General features: G+C 40.0%; 1 protein-coding gene across 20 annotated transcripts in view; it reads left to right on the plus strand.

Moving 5' to 3' along the window:
• hspg2 (heparan sulfate proteoglycan 2) overlaps positions 1 to 27,694 on the plus strand; it is a 127,341-nt gene that overhangs the window by 26,000 nt on the left and 73,647 nt on the right. For 19 of the 20 annotated variants that reach the window (XM_008414489.2, XM_008414495.2, XM_008414497.2 and 16 more), the window contains exons 2-4: positions 15,944 to 16,073; positions 16,365 to 16,415; positions 23,555 to 23,620. In XM_008414489.2, coding sequence (XP_008412711.1) covers positions 15,944 to 16,073; positions 16,365 to 16,415; positions 23,555 to 23,620 — 247 coding nt within the window. The remainder of the gene's footprint in view (positions 1 to 15,943; positions 16,074 to 16,364; positions 16,416 to 23,554; positions 23,621 to 27,694) is intronic. The other variant, XM_008414499.2, reaches the window with a different exon arrangement.

The raw sequence follows: 27,694 nt of genomic DNA on the forward strand, positions 1-27,694 counted from the left end.
TAAAAAGAGAAGAGGAGCGCTTTGATGTGCAGGTGCTGCCCAAACATAATGTTCTATTCAGATAACAGCAGGGTGTGTTGTGATGGGTTAGCTCAAAATGTGCCTTGGGTCAGGAAATACAAAACATGGATCAAAAAACTCCTGGTTTGACACGCTCAGCATGCTGGAGCGCCTACAGGAACTTTGCTGCTTCTCCCTGAAAATTCCAGCCAGTTAGGAGACAACATGACTTTGGGAACGGTCAAAAAGTACCATAGGCTTACCAACAAGAAATTACTCCCCACGGTCAGAACACCAGGAGGACTTGTAATTCCCCGGCCAAGAGGCCGTAAGGTCATTCTGTTCTCACAATTTCAAAACTATTATTATCTGAACGCGCTTGATCAGGCACGTGCAGAGGCGGGGCCTGGGGGTGCTTGAGCACCTGCCCTTTTTGCTCCTTGCCCCCAAGTGCCCTTTTGGTCAATTTTTATTTTTTTATTTTTTATTTTTTTGTATTATTATTTTCTAAGCCCTCTTCTGACACATAACATGTACTCAAATTATTATTTGTTTATTTTATTTTTTGTACAACATAATAAGCCCTCCGGTCACCTTGTTACCTTTGACCTTTTGTCCGTGACGTATGACGCAGTTCCCTCTGGCGCAGTAAGGCCCCGTTTACACGACAACGATTTCGGGGGAAAACGGAAGAGTTTTGTTGCGTTTGTAGTGTGCATTTACACGAAACCACCGAATGTTTTCTCTAACAACGGCACAGATTGAAAACGGGTTCCAGACCAGCTCATGCATAGTATGACGCAAAACATAGATGCTTCCTACAATCCACAGAAGAAGAAGAAACTACTCACAATGCTGGTGTTACTGTTTCCCCATCAGATACGGTTCCCTCAGCGTCTCTTCACCGCTCAGCACCGCCCAGGTGGCAAAATACACGGCTGCTTGTTCAGCGCTCTTATCTAGAGAACTACGGACCAGGACCAGCCCGGCTCCAGACGAGTTTAACAGGAGGGGCATCGACTTATTTTGGGGGGCAAAATGAGTCTACGTAGCTGAACATAGACAACAACACCAGCAGCCTACAGGCTACTTGTTAACAAGCTTAGCGTGCTGTATTGATATTAGCCAGTCATCTTTTAGCTATCATCCCCTGCATCCAACAGCTTTACTCAACTCAGTCGGTTAGTTCGGGGGAAAAACTGTGCCAAGTTATTTACGTTTTGCTGGTTTGCTGCCATGATTCTAACACACACCTGCGCAGCAGCATCAGCAGGTCTCCCGCTGCCTCACAGGTGTAAACCCAGCGCAAGTGTCTCAGCGTTCATGTTGCGTTTGAAGGCGGCTCGGAAAAACAGGTTACGACTTGTTAGCGACGGATAAAACTGTTTTAACTGCTGAAAAAGGTAACAGAGGACACGGATATGGGACGTGCGGGAACTCCTATTTTATCAAATTGATATAGGAATAACAGACTGTTGGCCATTCCAAGGTAAAAACAATAAACAGCTTCCAGTCCGGGCCGCTACAGACACCGTGAAAGCTCAAACAAGGTTTTTCGGCAAAGTTATCCCACTTTTTCCAACTGCATGCGCCCTAATCAGACGCACACAATGCGTGTTCTCTCACGGAAATCTACATGCCTTCAAGTACAACTTTTTTTTAAACACATGCCACTTTCAAAGTTTCAAAGAACCTAGCTCCAACTAGGCACAGCGAGAGCATTACACGTTTTCGATGTGCACCGTTACTGTGTAAACACAGATCGTAATCAGAACGTTATCGTGTAAACGATCCAACAAAAACGGAACAAAAGTGCCGTTTTTGTTGGATCGTTGTCGTGTAAACGCCCCCTAAGATAAAGCGGCTAACTGGAGCTCAACGTAGCGAATGTTCCAGATTACAGAACAGTTTTTGGTGAATTAAAAAAACGTTTTTGGTTAATAAAGTGGAGTAGACTTGCTGCTTGTCAGATGACGGAAACGTTGAAGTATCGTTTCTGCTTCAGCTCGGAGTCGCGGTTTAAGCAGAGAGATAATGAAATACAACAGACACTGACAGGCCTCTGCGTCTGACTCTCTCTGAAGAACCACTGAGCGGGAGGAGACAGCCAGGTGAGGAAAAACTGTTCTTATCTATCGACTCAGTATTTCTATCATACAGACATTAGGCTGTTGTTGTTATGCTATTAGCTAGCTGCTAGCTAACGACTTTGCTAGCAAAGCAAGATTACTAAAAAGCTTTTTCCCTGTATCGTTAATGATATCAGTCATTCTTAAGTATTTATTATGCAATAGGGGCACATCGCCCGTCCAAAACGGATCATCTCCATAATGGATATATGTACAATCTTCTAATTTCCTTTGCTGCATAATGTACATTTCATTTATTCTGGCGTTAGGTAAACGTATCTTGAAGGAGAATAACACTTAAATAAAAGTCCAACAAGGATATTCATTTAGAATTAAAAATATCTYACCCTGAATTACCATGATAGATATAATGAATGTAATAAAAGTTTGTCATTAATGAAGGGGAAAAAACTCAATCCAGACTTTAAGTTGGGTTGAGTTGAGCTGTATAATATTTTTGGAGCTCCCTACAAATGATTTACTCCTAATTGTTACTGGGGAAAAATGTCATTTATTGTGAGACAATTTAAAGATAAATTTAAGGTTTGCAGAGTATGCAGTAAAAAATTTTTTCGCAATTATTCAATGGGGGAAAACTAACCTCAGTTAAGTAAAATAAAATTGTAATCAAAACTTTTGGAATTGTAATGATTCCTTTTTAAAAAAAACCAAATCGTTTTGTTTAAAAAACGTTTTTAAATTAAATAACTAATTTTTGTCGTGAACATAAAACGTTATTTGCCAAACATACACTTTTTTTCACACATCAGAAATCTTTTGTTGTGATTTTAGGCCCCGCTCACGATGTCATGTGAGAATCACAAGCAAAACTTTGACTCCAACAAAAACTTAGAATAATAAGAAAAGGTTTCTGACATGCACAAATAAGTTTGTTTTGCAAAAAAAAATCACTTCATGAGACAAATGTGTGATTTAAATATTTAAAAAAGTTTTTTTAAGCAAACCTCAGTAGGGTTTTCTCATGGTGACATGCATTAACAAGTCAATTTTTGCTTTTGTTTTTTTTCTTTTTTCTGCAGTTCCACGTTAAAGTTTGATGCAGCTCTTCTTTCCTGAATGAACCGTCTTCATCTCCACTGCAGCAAACAGGCAGCTCATTGTTTTATAGATTACAGTCACTAAAAGGTTGCATTGTGCCCTTGTTTATATTTTTAATAGTGTAATTATTTAAAGACAAAATATGTCTGGTGGTACAGCTCTGCTTTACATAAATTGAAGTGTTGGTAAATTGCGGGTTTGAATATGGCAATACTTTCCTATAACAAAATACACCTGCAGAAAGAAATTACTAATAACATATCTTACATAGTTGTATGCTCTGTATAGAGATCCTCCTTAGCTTTGATTGTATATCTCACAATTTTGTAATTTATCATTGTTTATTAAACTTTGAAAGCTGAGAGGCTTTGTTAATATTCTATGTGGTTTGATGTGCCCTTTTTTTTTGAGCACCTGCTCAAAAGTGGTCTCTGCACGGCCCTATTACTTATAGTCTACTTCACTCTTACTTATATTTTATTTTTGATACCACAGTCATATTATGTTTTTCATAGTGTCAGGACTCATGATTCAGACATGGAATTTACTGTATGAAAAACAATCATAAATATTTTTATCTGAAAAATGTTATTTTTTGAATGTGAGGTAAAACATTCATCCATCCACATTCATCCAGTTTTCCCGTGATCCCCCCGTGGGGTGCCCCCACAGGGGGTAACGTTTCGGACGAAACGTTAGTCCGAGTATGCCAGTTCGCCAGTTGAACATCTCGGAGGCGAGTGGGATACACCCTGGACATGTCGCCAGCATGTCACAGGGGGAACATATAGAGACAGACAGGACAAACAAGCATGCACACACATTCACACCTGAGAATTTAGATGGACCCCAATTAACCTGACAGTCATGTTTTTGGACTGTGGGAGGAAGCCGGAGAACCCGGAGAGAACCCACGCATGCACAGGGAGAACATGCCAACTCCATGCAGTGAGACCGGTGCTGGGAGTCGAACCCACAACCTTCTGACTGCAAGGCAACAGCTCTACGAACTGTGCCACTGTGCAGCCCGCTACAAACGACCAATTAATTCTTTTAAGTCTTAGAATAATTACGTCATGAGGGAAAACGTGACGCAGCTCGGACCCTGTGACGTGTTTGACCCATTCCATTCTGTTCCATGTGACAACACCGCCCTCTGCTGGTCTTGTTTTGCTCCTCCTACTCATGGTAGCTGGCAACATTCTGTAAAGTCCTCTCCGCTGTTCTGATTTGCTTGATGACTTTTTATTGCCCCTTTTCCACCGGCTCTACTTCAACAAATCGGCTCGGCTCTATTTCGGAGTGACCGCGTTTCCACCGGCCCAACTTGGCTCTGTAGCAGGGTGCCGCCTCCTGGTGGCGGAGGGTGTAGCGCCATGTGCCACAGCACATGGCGCTACATGCGCCATGCGCCATGTTCGTTACATGCGACCCAGACGTCGCGTTAGCGGAATATTTCCCGTTTTGACTGTTATTTTTTTTAAACGACAGAAACATTTAAAGCCCGTCGGTCATTTGACAGCTTATAATTAACACCCTCTTTACACACTTTACACAAAAAGTTCATCGCAGAGCCAACTAAAATCAATCAAGAAAAGAATCCTTTCTGAATATCATCTCATGGACACTGAACTAAATGCGTCTTTCTGACCGGGAGCTGGCGGCGTGTTGAAGAGTTATGGACCGGACGCTTTGGAGCGTCTGGTTAGGAAGCCCATTCAACAACTTTGGTAGAAACAGCGCGTTTAATTTCAGTCTCCATTACATACAGAACAGAGAAAACTAAAGAGAATGCAATGTTGAATCCATTTATAGTCTAAACAGAGGAGCCGGCAGTTTATCTTGAGGAAATAAATGAAGGTGCACAAGTTAATTAGATCGTAACATGCGCAGTGCGCTGCGGCTGCACAACCAACGCGGACGCGGCTTTGCCGCTGCAAAGAATTAAACTTAACTCACCCAGTGGCTTTAATTAATGGAGCTGAAGTGAGCGGCGCTCAGAAGCGCGGTAGACATAACATCTGTCTGTTTCGGGGGAGTGAAACCACGCAAAAATAATAACAATAAAAAATAAAAAATCCTCGCCCTCCCGGGCCGCACAGGGTAAAAAACAAAGTTCAATGGATCCATTTGGATCAGGCAGATCCAACTGCCCGATGAACCAGCGCAGATTTCTCCGCAGATACAACCAGGAGGAATTTGTAAATCTGTGCGATCAGACCACAGCAGGTGAAGTGTTGGTAATTTATTGGGGCCATAGTCAGTGGTTTTTGTCACTACGGAGAAAAAGTTAGATACATTTATCTGCTTTATGTGTGATGGGATCTGGTACACGATTCAACTGGGTGAATATTAACTAAACCCAGGCACGTGCAGAGGGGGGAGCTGGGGGTGCTTGAGCACCTACCTTTTTTGCTCCTTGCCCCCAAGTGCCCTTTAGTCAAATTTTTAATTTTTTTAATTTTTTTTGGCATTATTATTTTTATTCATTGTATATGTCACATTTTTGTAATTTATCATTGTTTATTAAACTCTGAAAGCTGAGAGGCTTTGTTAATATTCTGTCCTAGAATGCGGTTAGATGTGCCCTCTTTTTGTTGTTGAGCACCTGCCCCCTTAGTGGTCTCTGCACGGCCCTGCGCTTGATTCTTTCCTGTGTCTCAGGGTGCAGATTTGTGGCGATTCAACCGTTTGATTCGTTTCAGAAACTCGTGCCTAAGCTGTGCCTTTCTTTTGTCCTTTTTAGACTTTTCCCAGTTAGTGTAGCTAATCGAGTATGATAAACGCGGGGGGTTCAGGGAGTGGGTTGACAGACTGAGCTGGTTCTGGCCTGTGATTATGTGGGACAGTGTGAGTGTGGCCAAGACAACAGGTGGTGTCAGATTAGTTCAGGGGTGTCAAACTCCAGTCCTCGAGGGCCGGTGTCCTGCAACTTTTAGATGTGCCTCTGCTGCACCACACCTGAATAGAATAATTAGGTCATCAGCAAGGCTCTGGAGAACTGAGGAGGTAATTAAGCCATTTGATTCAGGTGTTTTTTACCTGTGGCACATCTAAAAACTGCAGGACAGCGGCCCTTCAGGACTGGAGTTTGACACCCCTGGATTAGTTGGTCCTGAAGCGAGAGGGAGGCAGGAAGAGAGAAGGGTGAATCTGTTGCCATCGCTGTGGAGAAACCAAAGCCATTAAACAGCTGTTTCTACTTCCTTTCTAAAGCTTAACTCTACATTTAAATCAACGCAGCAGGATTTGTCATTAGGTCATTTGGTTTTGTAGTAATGTAAAATTATTTGGAAAAATTAAACAATGAAGTCCAAACATCAGAAATGGTGATTCTTAACTAGAATCGCTAGAATTCTTAACTAGATTTAAAATAAGTTTGGTCAAGTTTCCTCTACGCATCCCCAAAGTTTTTCCTGAAAGTTGGAAATTGTCCGAAATGTGGCAATCAAACACTGGAAAAGATAAATAAGATGACAGGAAGTTGTACACGGCATGATTTTTAGCGTGAAGAAACTTAATTACGTGTGATTTTAATTGTGTTTCTTATTTAATGGAAACACCACAATTGCAAAATTGTGTTTCTTTTCGACATTAACGGAATATCAACAAAGCTTTGCGCACATTTGTAATGTAAACGCAGTTACTGACTAGCTGGTTGACATAAATGATTAACTTGACATCACTGCACATGCTCTGCTGATCTTGGTTAATTTATCTTCATTGATTGCCTTCGCAGCTTGAACCAACATTCCAGATTGATTTTGTGTTATTTTCCCAGCTGTGAGGTGAGAACCCTTGTTATCTTTTTAACATTCCTCAACGATTCTTTTCATTTGTGTTGTTTAAATGGGTAAAAGTGTTCATGAGACTGAAATGTTTATGCTTCACTATGAACATCTGTTTGGCGGATTGACCTTATTTGCTCCACTGTGGCCAGTTTAGTACTCACATTTTCTCCTGCTATCTTTCTGTTAAGGTGGTATCAGTGTCAGATAAACGTCAAACCAGTTCAGATCCCTTATCCCTCCAGGTGCTCCAGTGGGAGGAAAAGCAGACCTCTTAAGTGACACAGCAGGGCTTCAACAGCGACTCTTCCTGTTATAAATAAACGAGAGGGCTGGAAAAGCCGGAGCGGCGCGGCCCCTCCGAGCCGGAGCGGCCCCTCCGAGCCGTCGCAGGTCTCAGCACCTCGGCCGTCAGCTGTCGTCTGGGGGTTACTGGAATCGGCCCCCCTCAGTCCCTTCCTCACAGTTCTGTTACCGGAAACTCACACACTGACACTATTTACAGACCAAATTACTTGTACAGTGTTTATGTTTGCTGGGACATTTAGTTCAGGTTGGGAAAAATCTAGACTTCTATATGCGTATTGCAAAAACACAAAATCTTACTGAGTATTTTTTGTCTAGTTTCAAGTGCAAATATCTTAGTACGGCTGAAAAAAGGCAAAACTAACTTACAAGAAGCTTTTCAGTAAGATATAAAAGCTTTTCTTTAAGTCAGTAATTTCTTAATGTTTATGGAAAAAGTCCTATTTATAAGTGAAGTAGTCTGACAGTGGGACCAGTACAAAGTAAATATTAACTTAAAATAAGCCCCGATTTTTTGCTGAAAACTTACATGTAGTTTAGTTTTGTCTTATTTCAGGTGTACAAAGATATTTCCAACAGAAAAATACTTGGTAAGATTTTGTGTTTTAGCAGTGTGACCTTTCATTGTGGCTTTTGCTATACATTTATTTCTTAGAATATTTATTCACAAAAAGACCATCTCAGTTAGTTCCCAAGCACAATAAATTAGCAAACAGAATAGCTTCATTCTACTCCTAAAGTGGTCTGAAAACCATGTGTTTCTGAATGGCTCTTAATTCCATGCATTCCTTAATACCTGCCTGTGTAAATAGGGGGGCTTAACGTTTCACCAGTGGAAGACGGTGACTGGTGATCTGTAAGTGTTGAGTCCCACTGGGGCCCAGTTGATGTAATAAAAGAAAAGTTGGTGTTTCTGTGGCTGTCAGTTGGCTTCCACTCTTTGAGACGTTTGGGCAGAATGTGGTCATGCTTCAAAATATATTAAACAATGGCTTCTAAAGGAGCTGGTAGAACAGAATACTTTTACTGATCTGGTATTTTAATTATACCAGATATGCTTTCATTTGATGGTTGCGACTTTATGATAACTTGTGTTATTCCTTTGACCGTTTGAGTCTCTTTGAGCTGGAAACTTGCCATAGTAGATACCATTACGCTGAGATTCGGACTCAGGTGTCTTGTTTCACAGCCGGCTTACGATCCCTACTTGCTGTCTGGTCACCGTGCCGCCAGCTTATGACCCTTGGTCTGAAATACATTACAGTAACTCAACCATGGTTTGTAAAAATGATTGGTCTAATTTGTCTGAAATATTTCAATGTTTTTATTTTTACTAAAATGAATTGTCCAATGAAAGTTTATAGGTGAAATAACTTGAGATGGACACAGAGGCTAAGCTCTAGGGCCTTGGAAAAGGTTTCTTATCCTCTAAGCTTTCTCACGTCACCTCAGTGTATTTTATTAAAGTTTGGAGGGTTTTGGTAAATAAAAATCTTTAAAAATATGGCATTCATTTGTATTTAGTATCCCAGAGTCACCTTTTGCTAGAATTACAGCTGCAAGTTTTTTGGTGCATCTTCCTACCTGCTCCTCACATGCAGAGAAATAAATCTTGGCACATTCTTTTTCTGGACTGTGAGAGGAAGCTGGAGTACCTGGAGAGAACCCATGCATGTACAGGGAAAAAGACCGATTCGAACCCAGGACCTTCTTGCAAAAGAGCAGTGGTGCTGCACAGAATAAGAAAGTTTCTTAATAATTCTCACCCCAATGACTGCTGGATATAGGCACCAGCCCCCTTTTGCAAGGACAAGTATGTTAGATAATGGATGGATGGATATTTGTCTTTGTGTTAACACTTGGTCAACAGAATATGAAAAAGGGACATCTGCATTTTATCTCTTTAAATGTAGTCTATACTTGTCCTTTCCTACAGATGAGTATAGGTGCACCATAAGCACAAGTCTGCACAAGTCAGATGCTTATTTTGACAAGGCTGAGTGTTGGTGTAAAGAAGGAAGCGTGTGTAAGAGTCTGTGTTTCTGATGCTAACTAGCTGCAGGCACTATTTGTTTGCCACATACTTCACATAAACTAGGGGCAGACAGCAAATCACCAATTTTTCATGTGGTTCAAGCCCTTCCACTGGCTGAAGTGCCTTTGAGATTTGTTGTTTTAGCTTAATAGACTTCTTGGCTTAAGAAAATAATAAAAAACAAATCAAGCAATATTTTAATTGAAAGAATCAAGTCATAGCCTACTTTTGGAAAAGCTCTGGGCTGTTGAATATATTTTTGTTGGTTATAAACTATTTGACTACGGCAGATAATTAATTATTGGTTTGCATCAAGCTCACAAAATACAAATGGATAGATAAAACAAATAGAACAAGGACATACGCTGAAATGGTAACTACTGGTTTCTGCATTTATTTATTTATTTTTTTAAATTAAAAATTTGCAGATCACAAATACCATTTTAAAGAGTATGTAAAAATGTAGAATAAATCAGTTCAGCTTTGACTTTTCTGCCCCCAGGAGCTTTAACTTAGTAATTTCTTATAGCATAAAAACATTGAAAATCTTCAAGTAAACTTTTCGGTGGAAAATTGTTCTATTCAGGTTTAACCAGTCTAAGTTTAAGAGAGAGGTCAGATCAGAACAAAGAATGATACGGAGTTGACCTTTTAAATGTCATTTTCCATATTATATTAATAATTAGCATGATTAGCACAGAGGCTACATGCAGCGGTTCTCTCTAGGTACTCCTGCTTCTTCCTACTGTCCAAAAACATGTGCTGTTTAACTTTTCGTTGTAGAACTCTGAATGAACAGCATGTCTTTATAAAAAATATTTTTTCTTGCAATACCTTCAAACACCTCTAGTTTTTCCGGGTTAAATTTTGATCCGTCTTAATGATACTGAAATTTTCTTACTCTCAGTCCTCTTCCTGACTACACCCAATGTGAGGCGTGAGCTGCTAAGTTATGGTGTGTTTACTGATCAGACAAGGCTTGGATTTTTGAGCTTTGGTCAGTCACTGATCAGAATTGAATTTAACCCTTAAATTATTCAGTTCTAGTCTCCTGATGTTCGGTGCTTTTCTACTTTGGGGAATAAATTCTCGTAAAATCTGATCCAACTAAACAAAGTGTGATCTGTTTTATAAACCAGGCATTTAAACAGTTTATCATCAAATCTTAAAAACCTTGGATATGTGAAATAATGTTATTTAAACTCTTAGACCTTCAAAGAATGCTGATTTGTATTTGTTCAGATAGCGACAAGATTTATTAAATTTAGGTAACTTGAAAATAAGCTTCACACCTCATTCAGTGCTTCTTCCTAGTAGAAAGCCAAACTCATTGTAAAATGCTTGGTATGGCTGCTGTGTGGGAGAATAAATGTCCTGGGGGAAGATGGCCAGGCAGGCACTTGAAGCATGCGTTAAAAAATGTGGATTTTCCCTTCACTTTTGGCTCCACTTTTCTGGTCCAGTCTTCCAGAAAATAGTGAGGTTGTTTGTTGCACCCACAGATTTAGTCATGGAACACTTTCAGAAGACAATTGCAGACAATGTCAAACAGCATTTGTCTTCCATGCCCAGTCATTTTGGATTACAGTTTTTGTAGACATGCCAAAGAGCAGCAGAGAGCAAATGGGCCCTCGCTCATCGAGCGCTTTCTCAAGCTGAGGCTCACGCATCAAAAGTGGCAGTTTGTCAGTTCAAAAACCACTGCAAGAGATTTTTTCCACACATATTCATATTTTGCCTGTTACCAAAGTGTTGTAAGTGTCTACCTGGATTTGACTAAGCTTTTTTCTGCTTTTATTACTCAAAAAGTAAAGCATATGCAGAAATACAGTGCAAAAGACTTTATTATGTTGATTAGGACCATAAAGCATTATAGTAATTGTGTGAGTATTGTTTTAAAGGTCAGCATAATGTACCCTCATCATCATCCACTTTATTGAGCACAACTAACACTAGATCTGCCTTCCAAATAGACCCAGTCCCTCAAGGAATAGATTTAGCATATCAACACTTCAAGGTTTTGTTGTTGTTGCAGGTTTGTCAGCTAATCATCCATCTGCTGTTCACCACAACCCAGAGGTGTGGTGAACAAAGTCAGGTCTGGAGACAGACCTGGAGGTTACGTTGTTAGCAGTTAAAAATCATATGTTGGGTTTACGTCGAGCTTGAGGCTCTAATTAGATTTAGTCAAATTGTATCGGGCTTGAGCATAATGCATATTGGCTCGGGTCAGGTCGGATTTTCTAGTCCTGAATTCTAGGTTGTGCTTATTTACCAATTTTCAATTGGTGCTAAAGAGCCCAAGTGTGCAAAGACAATGTCCTCCAATACCATTACCCCTTTGCCACCAGCCTAAACTGGTGAGGGTGGATTTATGTTTTCATGTTGTATTCAACTCATTCTGAACCTTTCATTTGAATGTTGCAACTTGAATCAGGACTCAACACACCAGGGAACATTTCTTAATTCTGCGTTTGTTTGTCCATTTTTGATGAAAATGTTTCAGTTGTAGCTTCAGTCTCCTCCGCCTACCCAGGTGTGGTCTTCTGCTGCTGCATTCCATCTGTTTCAAGGTTCGGGTGAAGAGATCCTATGTGGCATACATTGCACATGTTATTTCAGCTACTGTTTTCCTTTTGTCGTCTTTAGCCCTTCTGCTAGTTCTCAGACATCACCAAGACATCTTCAATTACACCAGTGTGGCTCACTGGGTATTTCCATTTTTTCCAACCTACCTCTGTAAGAGGGTAGGTTGAGAGACGTTTTTTATGTTTACCTAATACTGCTGTATTAGATACAGTTTATCCCATAGAATATGGCATAAACTCTCGCCAGTGAAAGTTTATGCCATATCCCACTGTTTTGAAAAAATCTTTATATCTACATGTATACAGATAATTTAACGTGAATCCTATGCTGTAGTGGACACGATTTACTGCGTTACAGTTAATCCTCATAAACTTTTATCTCAGCAGAATGTAGTTTAGGGATTTTGCAGGCCCAACAGTGCCTGGCAGTGTTTAGAGGGAGGAGGATGTGGGCTTTTTTTCTTTTTCTGTATTTAAAGAAAATGTATCAAGCTTTCATTCACATATTGCTTAATGCAGTTTGCATTGAATTCCTGTTCTGCTTCTTTCAGTTCCAGTACATATTGTTGATCTGTAAGAGGTAGAGCACAGTATATAAATGTGGTTAGAGAAGGATGGAGAGGGAAGATTTATGTTTATGTATATACAAGTTTTTTTTACTTGCATTCAAGGCCAATCCCTTGGACTTGTATCAGGTGCTTGCAAAGGGAAATATAATCTTTTTAATCTTCCTGTGTAGATGCCCATCATACGCTCCTGGTGGATCATGCGAGCTTCTGTTCCTGTTATTGCCATCATGCTCTCACAAGAGAGCATTGTGTGTGAAAATCCAAGAAGTTGAGCTGAGTGCAGTTTCTCTGCTTGTGTGACACATCGCCTCTGCCTCCAAGATGTTTCTCACAGATTGTCCTTGCAGCTGTATCAGAGGGTTTATGAGCAGAGTGGGCGATATGAAGGCCCCTGAAGGATTCTTCTCACGCCTCCTCCAACAGGCTTTGAATGTCTCCGAAATTTTGCCAGGTTGGGAGTGTCTATGTGTGACTTACAGACGTGGAACTAAAATCCTCTTATGCATTTTATGCGTTTCATTTTTACAATGCTGACAGCATTATAAAATGCTCACTCCAAGCATTAGTGGGAACAGCTTTTCCAATATTTCTGCTTTACTAGTTGGTAAACACAAAGAATTCACATAACACCAACTCTTGCAAATTTCTTAATCCGAAAATACTGGACATTCTCTCTGAAATGCCTATAACTTCCTATTTTAATAGTTCATTCACCATGATCAGTATTCATTAGAAGTGAAATAGTGGAAACCTTGTTGGCATTTCTGTAGAAGCTTACATTAATGATCTTCCTCCTCTCCACTCTTAGGGTGCAATCAATTAGCACCAAGGAAAATGAATGGTTCTCCTGGACTGGCTGCTTTGGAAATGTCAGCCAGTTACATGCCAAGATATTTTAGTTTCCCAAGCTGCATTGTCTTTAGAATATATTAGATATGCTCTACAATGAAAACCATAAATAGGTGCTTCCATGAATACTGAACAGCAAATAGCCCAATCTCCACGTCATATAGACAAACCGATTGCTACAGATTCCCTGATAAAGATATTTTTGCGTCATATATTTTTTTTCTACTGATAAAGTCCCAACCCACGACTAAAAAGACTAGGAGAGTCTTGGCCAAGTTATTTCAGACATCCAAACTACTATTTTCCCTCAGATCTTCATGTAGAATCATACCCACTATTTTGAAAAAGATCAGTGGAAATTCATCTTTATTAAAGTTTGTGTCAAATGTCACTTGCAGTGAAATAGAACTTGTTTCACTTTATCCTGCAAGGCATGTAGGGTGAGTTGTGACCAGCCTTTTTCCTATGTAACCATTTGAATGTCTAACTGTCGGAATGTGGTAGTCGTGTTTGTTCTTGTGCATACAATTCTTTAAAAGTATACTGCAGGTTAGCGGGAGATAATTTGTTGGTAGAGCTAGAGGCTGGTGACCTGCAGGTGAGGTTGAGTTCAAACAGTTACTGAGGGCTCTTTATATTGATGGACAGATAACTTTAACACCACAGGCGTGACTCGCCCCCACAAGACTTGGAGTAAAGGTCAAACTTGTATCTGAACTTCAGTGCAGTTCCAAAGTAAGCAAAAACAGTGTCTGATGCTCTCCAACTCTCTTTTACTTGAGATCAAACTGATATTTGCTGTCTTAATGTGTTAGCTTAATACTGACTCTCCAATCAATGTAGGTTTGTGAAGCTTAGTGCCCAGATGGCATCCAGCATGTCCAGATCATACCTCATCCCAAGGTAGCGGGAAGCAGGAGATCATCACGCCAATGCTTGTCTGGTCGGCACAACTGAAAAGAATTTGGCTAGTCAGCAGTTTCCCTTTGCGAAAGGCCCGGGAGTGTTGTTGTACGGGTGTTCACTCAGGGGAGAGAGGATTTGGGGGGTAGGTTTAGTTATTTATTAGCTGGAGCTATTGAAACGGCAAAACTTGCATGACAGAGTATGGTGGAAATAGGAACTGGCAGGCCATGCCGACTGGAAATGCTTGGGGTGGCATTCTGCCAGTCGTGTCTAAGCTTATGGGCAGAATATGGGCAGCCTGGGTGCTGAGATGGTGAGAGCACAGTTAAACTCATGCTGTTATTCAGGCAGTCAACTTTATCAAGATGATCAGGTATGAGAGATGCTGGCCAAGTATTGTGCCTCCTCACTGAGTGTTGAAGACGTTTGTCGATTAAACCACAGGAAGATGGGTTTTTTCCTCATTGTTTTTGTATTTTTATGGGTTTGTATGTAATTGCTTTGGAAACAGTAAAGTGAGAGAAATCAGTGTCTGTGTGTTGAGACTTCACTTGCTAGATGTGGACATTGCACATCACACATCTCATTCACAGCACTGGTCTTCTATTGGAAAAAAGATGCTAAGCTAAAATGTGGCACTGAGATTAAAAAACCCCAAAACTATTGTGTAATATTTACACTCCTGTCATATTCAAGATAAAGGAGGGGGCGGAGGAAGAGAGACAGAGACTGCAGCGGTAGCATGTCGGTTGGTCTGTTACCCAGAAAGCAGTTGGGCACAATATCGCAACACCAACACCGTGAGTGAAACAACGACTGGGGCAGCCTACTATATAAAGTACTCGGGGACCACTTCTTTACAAATGTGGATGTGTAATAATAGAATATAGGACAAATTGGCAACCCAAACTGAAGCATCTGTTCTATGCGCCTTATATATGAAAAAAGTTTTAAAATAGGCCATTCATTGAAGGTGCGCCTTATAATGCGGTGCGCCTTACAGTGCGGAAAATACGGTACTTTTTGGTCCCCTATTCACCTTAATTTATGTTTGGTGTTTTGAGTAAAATGAGTAATCAGTGAAGTTATTAGCTTGTATGAAATGATAAATGAGATTAATTTGGTCAGTGAACATATGTTCTCACACTTTTATAGTTTTTGCCACTGGCTTTATAAATGAAATGGCAATCAGTTTTTGAGGATGAATCTCGTATGTTTCCGCTGCTGCTCAAATTGACATAATGCTTCAGCTGTACGCCCTTCATGAGTCCAGAATACTGATGCAGTTATAAAGAACTGGGCTTGGTATGCTGGATATTCTCACTTGCCCTGGGGGTGTAGAGTTTAAAGCATACTAAGATTTGTGTCATTTGGGTCTGCAGCTGCTTGTTCTGGCTTTCTGTCTGCTCATACGTGGGCCGTCGTAATCAGCTGTTGACATCTGTTGCAAGAGTCCACATTGAGACGGGAAAGTTGGATAACATGTTGGAGTTTGTCCAGTGTGCAAGCTCGGATAATATTTTATTTGCATGCAAAGCCTTGAGGGCGATTTCAAGTGATAATAGATGTAAAAGTAAACATGTCACAATGCCCGTTTTCCTGTCTCTGCTTTTGTTTTCCCTCCACCCATCCAGACCCCATGCATACAACTGGGTGTAGCCTTTCTCTGTGGAGACTTCAATCCCAGTAAATCAAATCTCTTTGTTTGTCCCAGGTGAGTCAGGCCTCCAAGGTGTGGGGAGAGGTTCCGCTTCCAGAAGATTTGGAGTCAGAAAAAGAGGTCCTGATATCTCCAAGTTTACTGGATGACGATGAGGACTTTGCAGCTGATGAAGCTTCAGGAGGTGGGCTTGCTAACGTTAAGGGGAAGGGTAACCGCAAACCACAGCAACAGCTGCCTTTAATTCAGTGGAGTCATGTTTTCATTATGCCGTTCTTACTTAACTCATCCCATATTTGAAAAAAAGGAAATGTTGTTTAAACATTTTAATGAAACATTTAAAGATTTTAGCTCTTTTTTTTTAAGAATATAGCTCTCCTGTGAAATGACACATATATGTGAAGAAAATGTGTGTTTTCCTGTAATTTGTTTAACTGCTGATCTCATCCTCGCATCTCTGTTTTTTCCTCCTTAGACCGGCCCAGTGGGGAGGAGGATGGCAGCACTCCAGAGCCTGACATCACAAGTAAGCATCCAGAAAATCTGATAGATATGTTAAAGATTACGTTTCTGAGTGGTAGATCAGTCAACCTTTTAACACTCCAGCATCTGTGATTCTGATTTTTGCAATTTGTGTGTGTGTGTGTTTGCCTGAGTGCTGAATGATGAAACCTTCTCTTCCTGCTGCACCTTCTCCTCCCTCGTCGCCAGTTTGCCAGAGTCTGGTCATAACACGGGGCTCAGGCTTTGTCTCTGAGACATAAACACCCCCTCTTCTCTTTTATCTTTTTAACTCGTGCCAAAGGTGACTGCAAAATAAAAAACATAAAAGCCAGATGAACAAAGACCACTCCATCAGAGCCCCTCTGTTTTTCCAACTTGTTCTCTCCTTTACCGCTTTTTTATGTCGGCTTGAAAAGTGCGTATATGTGGGAAGGCATCTCATAATAGCATCCACTCTCACCAAAAACATAATTTTTTTTAAATAACAGGCTTGACGGTTGTCATCCTTCATTATTTTCCCACTTCTGTGTTGCTTGTGCTCACAGGTTTGTACTCTGAACAGCTTAATGACTCAAACACAGACTGAAGCAGATACTTCATCATGGATAGATTTTCATGTCATGCTTTGTAAGTTAGAGGCGAGAATCAAATGTGGCTTACAGATGAAACACTTTGTGGAATACAATGAGCCCCAAGTGACTGTGCTACACTGGACTGTAATTACAGAACACACCAGAAAGAGCCATGGAGAGTTGGTTAACGTTTTTGAGTTTATTGGGTGGATGTGCTGGCTTCTTCTTTTAGCTAACGATCCATTCAGATACAGGTGGTATAGTGGGGTATTTAGCGTCTTTCAACATTTGAACATCAGTAATTAGAAGGGTACCGATCCGTTATTAATATCTGTATCGGTCCTGATACTGAAAATAATTCTAGATTGGGTATCAGTGACAATGTGCCCAACTCATAAGAGCAGATCTATATTGTCTGTGTTAAAAAAAAGAAACGTTTTAAGTCAATTCAGCACTGTTTTTCTGTATCGACAGTATTTTCCAATGCCAAACCTCAGATATCTGTAGTGGTATTGGAAGTGAAAAAAGTGAACATTTTATCATATAAATTGTTCATTGTGTGTTCTGAATATGAGGAAGATTGACTTTAGCTTGAGTCCCTCTTGTGTTTATGGCTTAGATTCTCATTTTAAAGTTAATAAGTGGAGTACTTTTTGTTTTGTTTTCTCTGTTCTGTGGACTTTTAAGTTGTTTTTGGTTATAATTAAGGTTTAATTGAGGTTTATTTTTAATGGACGTTCTTCAGGCAAAGATCAAAAAAGCAAACATGAGCTGAGCACCTGATGGCACTGCTTAGGGAACCATCATTGATCAATAATTGATTGAACCGCATTACCCAGCATACTTTGAGAACTATTTATTATGCTCTATGATACTGAATTGTATTAAAACATGTCACTTTAATGTTCAGTGTGCCATAAAAGGGGTCCTTTGTGCACAAAAGCCAGAGTCCTTGATAAAAGTCATATCCATTTCTCTGATTGGCAGCAGTTAATCTGAAATAAAACCCTGAGATTTTACAGCAGTAATATTTCCTTTAGAAGGAAATAAAAATGATATAGAACCCTATTCTGCAAATATTACAAAACTGTGACTCCAAACTTAAAAGTTACAGATGCTGATCTGAGCCAACCTGCAATCCTGATCTCATCTAAGTGGAAAAGCGTGAGATTTTACAAAGCCAGAAAATGCCTCAACACTGACTCAGTTGCAGGGAAAATAAGTCAAGATACACCTTAGATGCTTTACTGTAGTATCTATAAAGCCAGAATGGAAGTAAGTGACCATGGAGAAACGGATAAATATCAGGAAACAGAGATCCGTCTCCAGTGTAAAATATTAGTTTCATACATCTGCAAGAAATTAAGCTCTTCACAGCAAGGCCCAACAGAGTTGGTTTTTGAGAAACGCATTATAATTTTTCTCTTTATTAAAGAAAAAGACCTTGTTAAATCAGACATCCTGCTTTTTTGTTGGCAATTTAAGCTTTAGACTCTGATTACGTCATGGTGGTAAGATTTGTTTTGTTAGCGGCCCTGGAAGCTGACATCAGAGTCACGGCACATAGCATCATGTGCTTCGTCTCTTAGAAATAGCTCTGCCTCGCATGAAGCTGAGCAGTTTAAAGAGCTGCAGGAAATTTTAGCCTGGCTGACATTAATGAGAAGGGTGCTGACAGGATGTGATTGTGACAGATGAGAATAGTAAGGTACAGGTTGTTTTTAGTCCCTCAGTAGGAAAGGAAACAGAAACCGAAGGAGACCTGTCTTGTAAACGGAGCTTTTTAGTTATTTTCAACCTCAGGCAACTCACTTTGAGAAGTGTTTATCTGCTAATCTCAGATTAACAGTTTGTAAAATATGAACCCAGTTATTGTCAGTTTATTCACATTTATTGTTTTCATAGAAATTTCTGTCCACATGTAACTCAAAAACGCTTAAAAAGAGCAGGACTTTCTAGCAGAAATGGTGGCTTTCAGGCCTGCATTCTGCTCAGTGTGATCACTGCTCCATGATTGGAAGAGGCAGAATAATTCCATATATAGATCTGGGCTGCACAGTCCTGGGAAGGAAATTCAACTTCCGGTGCTGAATGTGGAATAATTTGCTGAGTGGCTCTGTCCTGTGAGTTGTCCACGCTGCCCACCCAAGCCTCCGCCTTCCTTCCCTTTTCAGTGCTATAAAATAGGAGACACAGTTGCCACATTTGCCCCCATTATACTGAGTTTCCTGTTTTGTGACTGTTTGATGAGGGTTAAGGCATGTCCATTTCCCCTTTGTCTTTCCAAATCAGTGTGAAACATCTGGGATTTTAACTTGTCAAAATGAGACTATTTTAAATCATTCTTTGTCCATTGTTGCTATTATAATCACAGTCTGCAGTCTCCTTCAGAAACATAAAAGTAGTGTCTCATGTCTTCCTAACCTTTCATCCTGACCTCTGATCCCTGAGAACCCAACAAGATTTCTGGAAGACAGATCAGACCCCCTTCATCCGCGAGAGCCTTTCCTTGTTCCACAGACTCTCTGAAGGACTTTCCCAGTGCACTAATTATGTTGGCCAGTATTGTTGGAAATTTAAGACACAAAGGTTAACATGTCTGTTTACTGAATGGAGATGGGAACTGTGGGATTTAATTAATTAATTTATTAAAACAACACACTGGAAATGAATGCAGAGCTAATGCATAGACATGTTTCAAAATTTGAGTTAGTGTTTTTGCTGTCATTACAACTATATAGTCACAGAAAAACACCTATTGCATCCATTGATTCAAAATCAGTGGAACCATGCACTAGCGCAGGGGTGGGCAATCCTGGTCCTCGAGGGCCGGTGTCCTGCAACTCTTAGATGCCTTCCTGGTCCTACACACTTGAATCCAACAACTGAGTCATCTCCTAAGTGCAGTCAGGTTCTCCAGAGTCCTGCTAACGACCTCATTATTTGACTCAGGTGTGTTGAAGTAGAGACATGTCTAAAAGTTGCAGGAGGCCAGCCCTCCAGGCCTGGAGTTGCCCACCCCTGCACTAGCGGAACAAGTCAGCGTTGGGCTGGAGGCGGGGCTAAAGACCGGGTCCATCATACCCAAATAATAAAACTCATGATAATATAACTTTACAGCATCGACATGCCTACAACAGCAGGACTTAAAAGCTTCACCACAGAGAGCGACTATGTCATTCTGATGTCCATCAAACAGACATGAAGTATAACAAACCAAGAGAACAACAGAAACATCAGGCTACTAATAATGAAACAACACAAATTCAACACCACGGATAGCATCGGATCACTTTGACACTTTATCACTTTCAACTCAGAGCCTGGAGCAGCTAGCAACTGGTGAAGCTAGGTTTATTGTTGATGCGTTGAACCAGGCATGCAGCGGCACACGCCTACCCCACCGCAGCGCAGCCTGTCGCAGCACCTCATGCACCGCCACCTCGCACACCGCCACTTCTGGATCTTTGTAACCAGAGGCGGATCATGGGGGCCACAAATGGCCTCCAGACTACACTTTGGACACCCCTGGTATAAAATGCCAGAATGTAAGCCTACATAAATATGCATTTTGTTACAATCTAAAAAGAAGAACATAAAAAATATTAGTTTTTATAGATTTTTTTAATTTAAAAAAGTCAATAAACTAACTTTAGTTAGTTGTTTTCAGCTAACTAAAGAAGCTGAAGGCCCAGATTGCTAAATTCCTAGTCTTGCAGTCATCAAGTAGTTTAGTAGTGGATTCTTCCTGACAAAATGCAGCCAAAGTTTGGATTGTTCCATTATCTTTTGAAGAGAAATGTTACATTACGTAGTTGTCACTTTGACCAGGCCACCTACTTGGCTTGGCTGTGGGCAGAGAGGGATGTGTGTCACAGAGGCATTATCTTTATGAGTGAGAGATTCAGGCTGGCTCTCGGGCAGCAGAGGGACGAATGGGGGCAGCTGCAGTTATTTTGGAGAGGTCTTTGTTGTTGTTCTGATGGAGCGCCTCAAGGTGGCTTCAAATTTATTTCAAATGCTTTTAGTCTCTACTGCAGACTAAGCAGACATAATGAAGCAGACCAAACAGAGTTTCTGAAGGACGAATTAGTGTTGCGTCACATCCAGTCTTCACAAACAGCTGATTGTACGTGTGGATATGTACAGTTTACTCCAGCTGAATGGTCTTAGTCACCGATTTGAGTCCTAAGACGCAATCCAGCTCCACGATCCTCCTCTCTGTTGTGCCAACAACAAATGAGTTGCCTTGGAGAGGTTCAGTGTGACACTCCTCATGAGGAAAAATATGTTTGGGGATCTGCTGCAGCTTTAAAGCTCCTAGCTTCCAGCTTTTATGTATATATGCCTCTCCCACATTATGATTTACACCACAGTACAAACTAACACATGAAAACAGAGCACAGATTACAGCTTATGGCTAGAATTTGTTGCTGTTGAGTGGATTGTGCTCTTGTTTATCCCACATTTTCAAGTTTATTTGGATAAAGCTTTACAGTTGATCAGTAGCTTCCTGTTTAAACACAAGGGAGTATCCATATTGAATAAAGCCTCCCATGAGGGTTTTAGCCCCTTACAGGGATTGGCTACATTTTTCTTAGTAGTCTGTGAAGTTATTATAAGTAATTAGGCTTGCAGTCATCAAATACTTAGTAGTTTTAGCTGCGAATTACCTTTCTTCCATTAGGAACTGAGTTTGTAGAAAAGTGAAGAAATTCTCAGAGTGGTTGATGGTTACCTGGTAGTCAGACGACATCACCTGCTTTAGTTGATTGTAACTAATTTAAAACTAATTTAGCTAATTTAATTTGGTAGTCACGTTCCCCCCAAAAATCTGTGAATACATAACCACGAAAAGATGAGTGTCCACCATATGAAATGTGTTAGTGGATATGTTTAGTTATATTGATATTGTCTTGACTAGTCAGCACCACAAGGATTAGGCAAAGCCCTCACTTTTTTGGAACTACAACCAGAATGAGCCTAACTCAGTTATGATATCGATTGCAGATCCAAGCTCAGACTTCCAAGAATAATCTAAACCAAGCATTTTGACAGGGACATGTCAAATTCACCCAACACATTGGGTGAGAAAACCACAGAAAACCCCTCAACTATAGTTTTCTCAAAGTTTACACAATTAAAATTCTCTAATGTTGTGCTGTATCACTCAGATATGAACAATTTGAGTATTAAGTAGTTTTAAAGTTATAAATCAGCTGTAATGGGTAACAGAAAAAAGAAGCAGAATTATCCTTTTAAAACATTTCTGTTGGGAAAAAAAGGCAGTTTATGTGCTTCCTACTTCATTGATTTGTTTCACAATGGTGTCCCAATGAACACATAAATCAGTTAATAAAGCTGGTATCCCTTCTCTGGCTGTCACTAATTCTCAGATTTGCAAAAGACCGCATTGCATAAACAGACTTTAAAGGACAAACGGGTCATTAGCTCTAATTGGTTTGGACCTCTGTTCTTGAGGCTTAGATCTTTTGGAGAAACCATGCTTTCTGTCATATTTTTCTTAGATGTGTGTGTAGAAAGTGTGTGACGTTTAGTGTCTTTGGTATAACAGCCTTAACTTGACTTGTTGTTTGCACAGGACTGGTGAGGTACAGTCAGTCTATAGTAATAACATATTTTTCTCAACTCACTTCCAGATATGTCAGTAATGAGCTTCAGAAGCCATATGGTTTGCTGCATGTGCAGTTGTGAAACAGCTGGATCCAACAGCAAATGAGCTGTTGTTTACTGACGTCTGTTGAAGTTTACGGAGTGGACTGCTAGACTCCGGATTGGAGCATGAACATCTGTCTCTACCATGTCCCGTTGTCATCTTTTCTGTAGTTTTAGTTATTTTAGTTATTTAAAAGATTTAATAAATCATGAAACCGTATACATCCCTGTCGATACGTCATGACTTTGTGCAAGTCATCTGACTTTCAGAACCCATCCATGTTTCAGAACAACTCAAATCCATTTCAGGCGACATTATAGGCTCGCTCAATCATCCGAGTGGAAGAACCAGTGAGTCACCACAAAACAAAGAGGGATCATTGTTGATTGTCCTAATGCAAAGACATTTGTTGGTGCTCAGTTCTTCCATCTGAACAGGAAAACAGGAAGTGCCTTGTCCTTGTGTGGCGGCACCATCTCAAGGTGGATGTTTGTGTCAAGTGGCAAAGATGTTGGAAGTGGTCTGCATGTTTGTTGAGTCAGACCAGTGATGTCTTCCAACCTTTTCTCTTACTTCCTGGTGCGCTCCAGACAGACATTTGGCCTATACAAGCCATTGTTCCTTTAAGCATGGCTATCTTTAACATGTGGGTGGTGGTGATTGCTGGGAGTGTGTCATTTTCCTGTCTTGCCGTTTGTGTTTATCTATTTTGGCGATCCAACTTCAAATTCTTTATCTGATTGTCACTTTCTGTTTTCTCTCTTTGTTTCCCTCTCCTGAAACTTAAACTTTATAACCCCTCTGCAACTGCCTGACTAACTTTGACCACTCCTGTCTCTGCTTTGCTTTGCTCTTTCCGCCTTTTACCCCCTGCCGACTGTCTTACCCCCCTCCACCACTTCCCTACCCTAGCTATTGACCAACTGTTGGAGTCTTGGTATCTGGGACACATACAGAGCCCAAATGAGGAGCAGTACAGTAAGTCTTCCACCATTTCTCTCCTTCTTTTATTGTCTTTGGCTCACTCTACCAGTCACCTGCTCCACACCGTTCCGCTCACATTTCCAAACACATTCAGAGACGTTTGTATGAAAGCTCGGGCATGTTGAGTTCTGTTTCCGGCTTTTCTGTTTTGCCAAGTGCTTTTCTCTCCCAGTGATTCCTAATGCCAATGGAAAAATGATGGGGTATGTTCCATAGAGCAACACAGAGCTCATCACGCTCGAATGACAACACTTTCAATCGCAGCTGCAAAAGATGTTTTGGCAACTTGCAAAAAAATGCACTCCTCTCTTTAATTAGAAAAGTGCTATGAACTATTTCTTTCTTGTCCCAGTGTGATGAACCAGCTGTTACTCTGTGCTTAAAAAATGTGCAAATTTTATGCACAGTGGTGGTTTTGCTTCCAATTGTGATTCTGTGCTGTGGGAGAGCGCAAAATCAGAATTTATCTCCAAAAGTCTCCCAAAGGGCATGAAGGAGAGTTGGAGACAGTTTTCTGGCAGTGGTCCAGGGTCAGGGTTAATAGTAGGGGTCTTTTCTGCAGGAACTGAGCTCAGACAGAGCCAGCTGGCAAATTAATATGTAAGATGCACAGACTATGACTGATTTTATGACTTTCTGTTTTAGTGAAGTTTTTGACTGATTCCCTTTGAGAACTGTAATATATCAAGAAATATGAGCTGCATTCAGATTTTTTTATTTTTGCCTTCCATTCATGTGGCTCTGTAATTATTTCTATTAAAAACTAAGGTGATATCACAACATGTGTGAAAAACCTTCACTAAATCTTTCTGTTTGTCCTGGTCTCTCCATTACTCAATTAGGTTTTGGAGCCAAAAGGCAAAACTCTGGCAAATTTAGATAAATATTTAAATGTTATTTCTGGTTAGTCTGATTTTTTTTTTTTAACAAGTAAGTTAGTAAAGCAGTAAACCCTTTCTGCAGGATAGGGTGGGATCATTCAGTAGTGGCTTTTTCCAAATCATTTGCAGCTTGTAATTAGAATGGTAAGCTAACCATTAATATAAGTTTGTGTAAATTCCAAGCTTATTCCCATTTATGCCCCCAAATTTTTTTCCCTATACATTTGCATAAATTTGTGTCTAAAAAGTGGACATTTACCTAAAATCTTCCACCCCTTTGCAATCCTACTTCTTACTTAGAAGTTTAGTTTAGATACTTAAAATTAAGCTTTTTGCTTTCTCTTTGAATGGTCTTACTGTTGCTGTGGGTTCTACTGTTGGGGTTAAAGGTCAAGCCCTGTGTGGTTGAGCTTTAAAGGCCAAACTCGGCTTTGCTGCTCAATCATTTCTTTGTCTTCTGCGTAGGCCTCTATGTGTTAAGAGTGGGCCCTTTTCACAATGCTTCCACAGTTCTACTGAACAACTTTAATAGCTAAATCAGATTCTGAATTAAAAGTGCGGAATGCTTCTTTTTCAGACTTATTTTCGCCCCTTTCTCTCTTGTCACTCTTGTCACTCGTCACGTCTGCAAATTGACAGTTTCATCACCTTTTAATGGTGGCGGGGCTCAACAAGGGGATTTCTCTGTTAAAAACAGAGGGATGCACAGAAGAGAATGGGTCTTGGAATAAAAGCGCCGCTCATTAGCCGCGGGGCACATCCTGGCGCTCCAATCAAAGGAACCCAATCACGCTCACCAGTCTGTGGCGGTAGGCTCAGAGAGAGTGGGAGCTATGAACCGCTGTTGACCGGGCAGCAAGTACCCACCCAAGTGATTAGATTATATGCGGGTCAAATAAAATGCTTTCATGACTAACTTTGATGTTGCTCGTCTTTCAGGACAACAATCAGGACGAACTATTGTACTATAAATCTGAAAGTTGCAGCCTGAGGTGGAACCACTCGAGGCTGTGCTAACACTCACATCTCTGTTGATACATGTTCACCTCAGTGTGTTTTCATAGGCAATGCACGGTTTACATTGCCATAAATGAGGCTTTTCTTCTCCTGGAATGAGGTGTCTTGAGGAGGTAATGCTGTTTTGGAAGAAAGAAAGGGCCTAGTAATGTTCAGTTACCACACAGTCTGCTTCTGAGGCACACAATCTTTTTAATTAAAACACTCTCCCTAGATGTGGTATACGGTTATTTTCAGTTGGATCTTCAAATATATGTATTAAATTAGTGATTTTTTTTTTTTGAAAGGTCTGATGCGTGCCTCAGCTGTAATTAGAAAATTCAGTAAACAGCTGTCACGCAAGCATATTGGATGTCTTCTCATTATTTTTCCAAACAATTTAGTAGGAAAAGGATCTTTATTTCAAATGTTGCATTTGCATTTGGGTGTCATCCAAGGAGCTAAATGAGCCATTTGAACGCTTGACAAAACAAAACAAATCAACAACCCAAACACTAGGAGTAACCTAATTATCATTTTTCATTCAGTGGTGTAAAAAAAAAAAGATGGAAAACAATACACCTCTTTGGTCAATGACAATAGAAGCCTTTTATTGAAATAACTTGCTAAATAACTATTTCCAGTTGGTAGATATAAATTTTTTTCCACATTGTTAATGATGCATTGATCAGTGATTGGCAGTGTTCAAAATTTGGCCCTGACTTGTGATCTATTGTTATTATTATTTATTGTTATGTTATTGTTATTTCTTTTTGTTTAATCACAAATCTGTTCACAAGAAAGTAACACAGAAATACAGAGGCTGAACAAACTCTGTCTTACTCGGAATCAAAATAATCAAGACAAATATTTGATGCAATTAAGCTCATAGTTCATGTTTTTGGACTAAGAGAGGAAGACGGAGTGCCCAGAGAGAATCACACATGCATGAAGAGAACATGCCAATGATGTACAGAAAGACCAGGATTTGTACCCACAGCCTTCTTGCTAAGGCAACAACGCTGACAGCTGGGTCAACATGCAACCCAACATTTTTCTGTTCAATAAATTTTTTTTTTATACAAATTCAAGTTCATTTGTTAGAAGCCAAAATTTTGAATCGGTTTCAGACCTAAAAGAATACTCAAAATGGATATTGAACACAGAAACGTTATTGGTGCATTTCAATTTATTATATAGTGAAATTAAAAGGGTCATTATGAGATACAAATTGCAAATACATAAATGTTTTTCTTATGTTTTCCCACAAAGCAGCCAGACTTTCTTGTGATCTTTTAAAGTGGTCCTGTAGTTAACCTTTCGTACTTTGAAGTCTTTTTGGTTTCTACTTGGAGGGAGACTGTTTTTCTTTTACATTCTCTCAAGTACCATAACTTTTCAAGTGACATGTTCATTTTTTAAAATAGGCAGTGAACTCAAGGGATGAAGCAGCATTTGAATCTTTACACACTTTCTTTGTATGGAGGTGTCTTAAACATACCAGTTTTCATACACTTTCTACACAAAATAACAATGTTTCCGAGACATAAACAGCCTTTGTATACATGTTGGGTAATTTCCAAAGTCCATGAAATTCCTTGGCACATCTCAGTATATGGTGTGCTGTGATTTTTATGAACATAAATGGATTATTATTGGGCAAGTGGAAAACAAAAGGAGGTGTAGCATGCCTGAAAAGTACGTGCAGTGAGTAAAAGGATGAACAAAGAAAAAGCTAGCAACTGTCTGATTGACTTGAGGATTCACTCGTCCTTCAATTGATGCACTATTTATCTGCCAAGATGTTGGCTCAGTTCTCACTAGGAAACCCCACTGTTGATGCAAAAATAATCTTTAATGTCAGCCAAACTGTTTCACCCTCAGCATTTTTACATGGCATCAACAATAGAAGCAAACATGTTTCAGCGTCTTTAAAAATAAAGTGTACACTTTTTAAAGCTTGGCTTTTGTTTGGATTCGAATGATTAATATGACAGTGTTATGATTCATAATCACATATACTGGAAGGTTTTTTCTTGTTGTAAATATAGAATCAAATAAAAAAAGAAATATTGCTTTAATTAATTAGTCCTTAAATTTGAAATCACTAAATACATAGAATATAAAATCTTACACTAAGTGGCTCTATTGGATTGTATTTAGTGACTAGTTGTGTCTTTATACTATTTGG

Source organism: Poecilia reticulata, linkage group LG7 (genome assembly GCF_000633615.1).
Source record: "Poecilia reticulata strain Guanapo linkage group LG7, Guppy_female_1.0+MT, whole genome shotgun sequence".
In the NCBI taxonomy this organism is placed as follows: Eukaryota; Metazoa; Chordata; class Actinopteri; order Cyprinodontiformes; family Poeciliidae; genus Poecilia; species Poecilia reticulata.